This window comes from Plecotus auritus (genome assembly GCF_963455305.1).
Source record: "Plecotus auritus genome assembly, chromosome: 14".
Taxonomy (NCBI): domain Eukaryota; kingdom Metazoa; phylum Chordata; class Mammalia; order Chiroptera; family Vespertilionidae; genus Plecotus; species Plecotus auritus.
This window is the reverse complement of record NC_137780.1, coordinates 1898373-1907743: the sequence shown is the minus strand read 5'-3', so window position 1 is coordinate 1907743 and position 9371 is coordinate 1898373. Positions and strand designations below refer to the sequence as shown.

Genomic DNA, 9371 nt, shown 5'->3' with positions numbered 1-9371 from the left:
AGCCTGGGGCTCAGCTTCCCGCTGCTCCTGGGAACGCCTTCCGTGCTGCTCAACGTTCCCATTTGGCAAACGGAATGAGGAACAGGGATTTTATGCAAAATTTCACTGACGTGCGTCAGGTCGGAAACATCTTCTGAAACGTGTAACGCACCGTGTGACCAAAGAAGAAAACGCCTCTAAACCCTTCGATCCACCAGTTTGCAACCTTTGCCTGAAAGCAGCGCGTCACGTCCAGAAACCCGAGTGCTGGGCCAGGGAGAGAAAGGAACACAGTCATGTAGGAGTCCCGCACCCTCTGTCACCTGTGAGACATGTACTCTGTGAACTCCTGCCGGGCTATTTCATCTTCCAGAAGGAAACCCACAAGAACGAATCTTTACAAAGAGCCGAACGCTTTCAGGAAAAATTCTACTGCTGCTGGTCAATCTTGACACCTCGCAGATGCTCCATAGAGAAAATGAATAAAATTAGTTTACAACTGCCCAGCCAGTGTGGCTCGGTGGGTGAGTGTCAACCTATGTACCAACAGGTCACGGTTCAATTCCCGGTCAAGGGCGCACGCCCAGGTTTCCGGCGCCATCCCCAGCAGGGGGCGTGCAGGAGGCAGCCAGTCCGTGATTCTCTCGCATCACGGATGTTTCTCTCTCTCTCTCTCTCTTTCCCTCCCCCTTCCTCTCTCCGAAACCAATAAAAACATTTTTTTCAGGTTTACCACTTACTTGGATGTAGAGAAAACAAATAAGAAGGCAATTATACGCCAACTCGAGGCCCAGTGCACAAAATTTGGGTCCCTAGCGGCTGCCAACCACACGCCGGGGCTTCTGTTACTCCATGCCACCCCCTGGTGGTCAGCGCACGTCATAGCGAGCGATCGAACGCCCGGTCTGTCGAACTCCCGCGGGGACACTTTGCGTATGAGGCTTTTATATATATATAGATTTGTAAGCTTCCCAAGCACACCAAAGAACAACAGAGAGACAGTTCTGCTCTGTGCCTGGATTTTATTTCCCGCCCCCCACAACAAGTGCTCACCTGAGGATGCATAAGCAGATCCTACCGCCGGAGGTGAGCCTGCAGAACCCGAATCTCTGCTTGCTTTCGATGTCCGTCAGCACGAAGGCAAAGTGCTGCCCCACCTGATTCTGAGACACCCTGGAACACAGGACAGCCCGCGCCTCAGCCCTGGGCAGGAACGTTCGTGTAGAAAAGCAAGGGCGCCCTCACCGGTGTGGCTCCGTGGATGGAGCGTCGGCCTGCGGACTCAAGGGTCCCAGGTTCGATTCCGGTCAAGGGCATGGACCTTGGTGGCGGGCACATCCCCAGTGGGGGGCATGCAGGAGGCAGCTGATCCATGATTCTCTCTCCTCATGGATGTTTCTATCTCTCTCTCCCTCTCCTATCCGCTCTCTGACATCCATAAAAACATATTTACACATAATATATATATATATATAGTAAAAGTTCAGGTTTTTACTCATCCTGAGTGAAATATTTTCCTAAAATATATTTTATTCATTTTTTTTACAGAGCGGAAGGGAGAGGGATAGAGAGTTGGAAACATCGATGAGAGAGAAACATCGATCAGCTGCCTCCTGCACACCCCCCACTGGGGATGTGCCCGCAACCAAGGTACATGCCCTTGACCGGAATCGAACCTGGGACCCTTCCGTCCGCAGGCCGACGCTCTATCCACGGAGCCAAACCGGCCAGGGCTAAAATATATTTTTGTTTAGAATCCCCTCCTACCAGGCTCTTAAAGAAAAAAAAAAAAAAAACACCAAATGAGAATAGGGTGTGAAAACCCATGAAAAAAACCTCACAATACATGGTCTGCTATTGTGCTCCAAGGGCTGGGTACCCCGCGATATTCCAGCTGCGCCCAGGTATGTACTCGGCGAAATGCACGAGGCCTGAGATTTTTCAGACGCGCCCCAAGAGCTGCCCCGGGGGCACCCGGACAGGGCCCTGTTTTCTCCTCTAAAGCTCTTCTCAGGGAAGACAACTCGGGGCCAGGGTGACAGCATCACACAGATGGTCCTTTCGATCGGGGGGGCGAAGGGGGGGAATGGAAGCCGGGACGTGTACATCTAATTTTAAAGACACCCTTCTAAGGCTCTGATAAGGTCTGATTAATCCTTTTTTTTTTTTTTTTTTTTTTTTTGCTGCTGGTGCAGAGCCTTTGCCCTGAAGCACAAAAGGAAGAAGTGGACCCTCGGGGACCACAGCGGAGGAAGCCAGAGGTCTCAGGGTTTGAAGGGGGCCGAACTGCCCTCCCGCTACGAGGTACGAGCCGCACGCCCGCCTTTTGTTGTGGCTGCTGTTGTTGGAGGCGACAAAGAGGAAGGACATTTCATTTTATTTTTCTAAAAATGCAATCGCTTCACGGGGGAAGGGGACTTCGGGGGTGACTTAGACGTACCTTTCCACGTCGAAGGGGAAGCAGAACTTGGGCACGCTCCTCAGGACTTCCTGCGAAGGCACGTGGGAAAAACAAACAAACAAAAAAGAGAGCTTTAGGGTGTGTATACAGACGCCCCTTAAACCTTTTCCCAGACAGCGCCTAGGAAAAAAATAAAATACAATAAAATAAAATAAAATAAATAAAATAAATAAAATAAAATAAAATAAATAAAATAAAATAAATAAAATAAAATAAATAAAATAAAATAAATAAAATAAAATAAATAAAATAAAATGAAATAAAATAAAATGAAATAAAATAAATAAAATAAAATAAAATAAAACAAAACAAAATAACATAACATAAATAAAATAAGTAAAATAAAATAAATAAAATAAAATAAATAAAATAAAATAAATAAAATAAAATAAAATGAATAAAATAAATAAAATAAAATAAATAAAATAAAATAAATAAAATAAAACAAAACAAAACAAAATAAAATAAATAAAATAAAATAAATAAAATAAATAAAATAAAATAAAATAAATAAAATAAAACAAAAACCAAAACAAAATAAAATAAATAAAATAAAATAAATAAAATAAAATAAATAAAATAAAATAAATAAAATAAAACAAAAACCAAAACAAAATAAAATAAAATAAAATAAAATAAAATAAAATAAAATAAAATAAATAAAATAAAATAAACAAAACAAAATAAAATAACATAAATAAAATAAAATAAATAAAATAAAATAAAATAATAAAATAAAATAAAATAAAATGGCTCCTTTCTTAAGCAAAATAGCCCAGGTTGGGCGACGACCTAATTGATTATTAAGAAGGAAGGAAGGGGGTGCGAGGGCAGATTGCAGGGACAATGCCCCGGGGCCCCAGGAGGCAGAGAGGTCTGGCCTGAAGGGTATTAACACCCTTCACATCCCCGCTGGGGTCCCCTCCACAAGGCCATATGGATTTTACAAGAAGCGCCGCACCATATGGGGAGGCTACCGGGCCCACAGACCAGCCACGGGGACTTCTGACAGACCCTGGCGCAGAAATAGAAATGTTGTTTCAATTAAAATGGCAGGCGGGGCCGGGGGGGGGCGGGGGGGGGGACGCAGCTCGCGGCAGAATGGATTACCGGGAGGGGGGAGCCCCCCGTCCCCCAGGAGAGCGGTTTACAGAGAGACCCTGGTGGGACTGAACCCCTGGTAAACTCGGCGGCAGGAACCCCCAGTCCCATCTCGAATGAAACCCTCCCGTGTCTGTCTGACACGCAGCCTTTCCACCTAAAACAGCACAGCGTCTCGTCCTTTGAAGGGGCGGGGGAGCGGGGGGGGGGTCCTATGAAAATCCATGTTTCCGTTAAAGCGCAGACAGGGACCCGGTTCATGCGGAGACCCGGCGGCGGCCTTCCGTCTGCTCTAAAACAAGGTTTGAACGCGTTGAGGGATCCCCCGTGTGCTCACAGTTTAGAACAAAATGCACGTGTTCACGGGGCCAGGCGTCTGGTCCCCAAACAGAGGAAGGTCTGGGTTGGTTACCTATGGAAACCAACTACCCGACGCAGCCTGAGTCCTTAACATAAACCTCACCACGGACGACAGCACATCAGACAAGTTCAAAGCCAGGGATGTCGCAAGAGATGCATGAGCCTCTTCCCGTTAAAAAAAAAAAATAAGAAAAGGGCCAATATCTTAATGCAGTAGCCACAGCCCCTGCATGACCCCCCCCCCCAAAAAAAATGACCTTCCCTGGGACCTCGTTACCCTTAAAACGTACACCCAGAGACATCCTCCATCTCTCAATCGCTAAACCCCATACAGAAGCGGAGGCGTGCGTGTTCTGAAGGGGGGCCTCTCAGGTTCTCTTTTGAAACGCAGAGGGCGGTCAGGTTTCCGTGACAAATAAAACATTGAGGAGCCCCAACTCCGAAGAGAGCTTCCAGCCACGGCCCGAGGCTGCAAGGAAAGGAGGCGGGAGAAGATCCGTCTTCTGCCTTTGGGGGGGGCCCTGGTCCTAGAAGACCCGTCTTCTGCCCTTGTGGGGGGGCCTGGTCCTAGAAGATCCGTCTTCTGCCTTTTGGGGGGGGGGCCTGGTCCTAGAAGATCAGTCTTCTGCCTTTGGGGGGGGCCCTGGTCCTAGAAGATCCGTCTTCTGCCTTTAGCGGGGGGGGGGGCCTGGTCCTAGAAGATCAGTCTTCTGCCTTTGGGGGGGGCCCTGGTCCTAGAAGATCCGTCTTCTGCCTTTTGGGGGGGGCCCTGGTCCTAGAAGATCAGTCTTCTGCCTTTGGGGGGGGCCCTGGTCCTAGAAGATCTGTCTTCTGCCCTTGTGGGGGGGGCCTGGTCCTAGAAGATCCGTCTTCTGGCTTTAGGGGGGGGGGGCCCTGGTCCTAGAAGATCCGTCTTCTGCCTTTGGGGGGGCCCTGGTCCGCTCAGGAAGGTGGGCCTGGGAAAGCGGGACCCTGCGTGTGGGGAGAGCTCACGGCTTCACCACTGGCAACGCTGTGCGGAGTGTAATGACAAGCACCCTAACCTTGAAATCATGTAAATGACCCGCTGGACGCGGTTCGTGGCCGATGAGGGCAGTTCAGGGACCATCGCTCACCCTTCTCTGGTGCTGGGAAGCCACTTACCACCCTGACTGCCCCTCTGAACACCCTTGAGATCCCTCCCCGCAAAAGGGTTCATATCATTTCCGTGAAGATAGGTAGGTAGGTAGGTAGATAGATAGATAGATAGATAGATGATAGGTAGATAGATAGATAGTAAATAGATAGATAGTAGATAGATAGTAAATAAATAGAAAAATAGATAGTAGATAGATAGTAGATAGAAAAATAGATGATAGTAAATAGAAAAATAGATAATAGATAGAAAAATAGATAAATAGATGATACAAAAATAGATAGTAGATATATAGAAAAATAGATAGATGATAGACAGTAGATAGTAAATAGAAAAACAGATGATAGATAAATAGGTAGATAGATAAGTTAGGTAAGCTAGATTAGATAGAGGATGGTTCGATGATAGAAAGAAAAATAGATGATAGATAGAAAAATAGATATTTGATAGAAAAATAGATAAGATAGTTAACATAGATAGATTAGATAGATAGAGGAGAGATAGATGATAGATAGATAGATGATATACAAAATTCATTGCCTGCTTCTAAATATACCAAAATTAGGAATCAATTTCACATCAATTTTTTTTTTCACATCCATTTTAAGGCTCAAATTAAGAAGGTTCTCCCCTTAGAGGTTCCATCTTTCACACCCACCCCCTCCTTCCACCAGCAACTCTCACACACACACACACACACACACACACACGCACACACACACACACACACACACACACACGCACACACACGCGCACACACACACACACCAGGCCCTGCTGCCACACAGCCTCAGCTCGCTTCCCAACTGGCAGAAGCGCGCCTCGGGGGACAAGCCTTTAAACCTCCGCGCTCTTTAAAATTCAACCAGCCAGCAGGCCCAGAGGCCGGCGGCGTCTAAACAGCCCAGAAAAAAAACCCTCTCGGCTTCTGCGCTGACAAAGCCGCCCTGCAGTGGCCTGTGTCTCCCCTGACAGGGGCAGCCAGGCTCACACAGATCAATAGATGGGGGTCCTACCTAGCTCCCTCGGCTCCCGTGTCTGCCTTAATTACAGGTGCTATTCACACTGAAGTTTAAAAAAAAAATGAGAGAGAGAGAGAGAGAGAGCGCGAGCAGGAGAGAGAGGGAGAAAGAGGTGGAGGGAAGGAGAGGAAGGGAAAGAATTGGAGGGAGAAATAAGACACATGCAATTCGTTCTGGGGGGATGCTTTTAACAACAATGTCAATTAGAAGTTGTGTTTTTGCATTGATTGAAAGGGTTCATACAGTCTGATCTTCCCACCACAGTGTATAGGGTCACACATACGCATACACACACACACACACACACACACACACACACACACGCAGACACACACACACTTCTAGGCCAGCACCCACAGAAGATGTAAAGGTTTAAGGTAATCATACTCTTTCAGCCCTAACTGGTGTGGCTCAGTGGACAAGCGCCGGCCTGCGGACTGAAGGGTCCGGGTTCGATTCCGGTCAAGGGCATGTACCTTGGTGGCGGGCACATCCCCAGTACGGGGTGTGCAGGAGGCAGCTGGTCGATGTTTCTCTCTCATCGATGTTTCTAACTCTCTCTCCCTCTCCCTTCCTCTCTGTAAAAAATATCAATAAAATATATTTAAAAAATAATAATAATAATACTCTTTCAAACGTTAATTCCCCCCACCCCCCGTTTTCTACAGGTTTTTGGTTTTTTTGTGTTCTTTACAAAACACCCCGTTTCCTTCACCGAGAAAAAACGATTTGGGTTTTCAAAATCCTCTTAAATTCCCTGGACTACTTTATTTTTATTTATTTATTTTTTAAATATATTTTATTGATTTTTCACAGAGAGGAAGGGAGAGGGACAGAGAGTTAGAAACATCGACGAGAGAGAAACAATGGACAACGTTAAAAATCAAGCCAACGAGAAGGAGGAAACAGAATGTCCATTACGAGCAGCGGAATAAAACGGGCAGCACCCCGTCTACCTGCATGCGCCCCGCAAACAACACACCCACGATCGGGCAAAAGGAAGCGCAGGGCTGATGACAAGCAAGCGCTGTTTCTTGGGGCCTCTGTCCCGCCTCCGTCCCCGTAAGGATGAGGACCAAGGGGCTCTTGCGAGAGAAGAGCGAGCACGCGGCTGGCGTGGCCACGGTGTATGAATTCTCTGTCCCCTGAGGTTGCCGTGCAGCATTATAAATCCATCAACTAACAGGGGGAACAAGCATTTAAGAATCTACTTTTTTTTTTTTTAAAGTTAAAATATGTCAAGTGTATCTCCTAATTCTAGTTCAATAACGACAACGGTCCCAAATCTCTCACTCCCTCTCCCTTCTTCTCTGAAATCCATAAAAATAAAAAAAATACAAAAAGTATCACCATCAGTTGGGAGGGTTTTTCTTTCTTTTTTTTTTTTTTTTAAATATATTTTATTGATATTTCACTGAGAGGAAAGGAGAGGGATAGAGAGCTAGAAACATCGATGGGAGAGAAACATCGATCAGCTGCCTCCTGCACACCTCCCACTGAGGATGTGCCCGCAACCAAGGTACATGCCCTTGACCGGAATCGAACCCGGGACCTTTGAGTCCGCAGGCCGACGCTCTATCCACTGAGCCAAACCGGTTTCGGCAGTTGGGAGGGTTTTTCAAAGCACATTTGAGCATATACACGGAGTGGCCAGATTATGATGATCTCTGAACGCATAATCATCTGGCCACTCAGTGTGTGTGTGTGTGTGTGTGTGTGTGTGTGTGTGTATATATATATATATATATATATATATATATATATATATATATATATTAGAGGCCCAGTGCATGAATTCGTGCATGGGTGGGGTCCGGCCAGCCTGGCCAGGGGGAGGGGACATGGGCGGTTGGCCGGCCTGCCTGCTGGTCGAACTCCTGGTCGAGGGGACAATTTGCATATTAGCCTTTTCTTATATAGGATATACACTGAGTGGCCAGATGATTATGCGTTCAGAGATCATCATCATCTGGCCACTCAGTGTGTATATCTATATATATACTAGAGGCCCAGTGCATGAATTTGTGCATGGGTGGGGTCCGGCCAGCCTGGCCAGGGGGAGGGGCCATGGGCGGTTGGCCGGCCTGCCTGCTGGTCGAACTCCTGGTCGAGGGGACAATTTGCATATTAGCCTTTTATTCTATAGGATAGACACTGAGTGGCCAGATGATTATGCGTTCAGGGATCATCATCATCTGGCTACTCCGTGTAGAGCATCTATAAGCACCCGACAGCCATCAGGGTCTTGACTCTGAACATAGGCCGAATGGCGTCCGTCACGAAGGAAGAAGACTCACTGTACCGGGGAGGGGTGCTTCATGAACGAACACAGGGAACAGAATTCTCTCACAATAGGAAGTGACAAGGCAGACTTGTTCGGGGACGGACTGACCCAACATCCATCCTCCTTCAGGGCTCAGGAGTCTTCGTCCTCCTGCTCTGCTGCCCCGAGTGGGTTGGCCGTGTCCTCGGCGACCTCCACGCAGGGTCACAAAAATGAGCGGCGGGGAGTCAACACGTGACCCGCAGTTCCAGCTGAGCCCAAAGAGGCATCTCTAGCCATGAGTCTGCTCATCGGTGGGGGAACCCTCCCCAGAATCCCCACTGATGTCTTTCTCATGATATCGAATCGGCCAGAGGTCAAAGCCACTCCTAAACCAAAGAACGACCGTCTGAGAAAGGGAGCCCACGGCGGGACCTCTCTCTTGGTTTTTACTCTCCTGTCATCGTTCCATGTCTCCTTCCTCCTCCCCCCTTAAATGAGGGGAATCGCTGCGGGACCGTGAACGCTGACACGAGAAACGGTTGAGGTGGTTAACTCCGATCAGGTTACTGGTATTTCAATCAACACTTTAAAAGGAATTTTTTATGGTTGGAAGATGCAAATAATAGCCACGAAGCCAACACATTGTGCTATTTAAAAAAAAACAACAAAACTGTGCTGTTGACATGTAAATTTCAAAAATTTTGCTTGCACGGGTGTATCGGTCCTACCCGGTAAGACCCTGCAGTCTACAAATAATCCTTCCCAAATTCTTCATCCCCAAAAAATGAAGAGTAGGAAATACTTCCAAATTTATTTTACGAGACCAGCATGACTGACCTTAATACCAAAACCAGACAAAGGCAACACCCAAATAAAGAAGATTACAGGCCAGTACCCCCGATAATCAGATGCAAAAATCCTCAACAATATATTAGCCAACTGAATTCACCAATACACGGAAAGGATCCTTCAACGTGACCAAGTGGGATTTATTCCAGGGAGGCAAGGATGGTTCGACACCCACAAATCGACTGTTATCTTTTATTG

General features: G+C 46.9%; 1 protein-coding gene across 2 annotated transcripts in view; it reads right to left on the bottom strand.

The window, feature by feature from the left end:
* DENND1B (DENN domain containing 1B) overlaps positions 1–9371 on the bottom strand; it is a 112212-nt gene that overhangs the window by 76007 nt on the left and 26834 nt on the right. For both annotated transcript variants that reach the window (XM_080651118.1, XM_080651117.1), the window contains exons 4-5: positions 2420–2469; positions 1033–1152 (exon numbers count right to left, since the gene is read on the bottom strand). In XM_080651118.1, coding sequence (XP_080507244.1) covers positions 1033–1152; positions 2420–2469 — 170 coding nt within the window. The remainder of the gene's footprint in view (positions 1–1032; positions 1153–2419; positions 2470–9371) is intronic.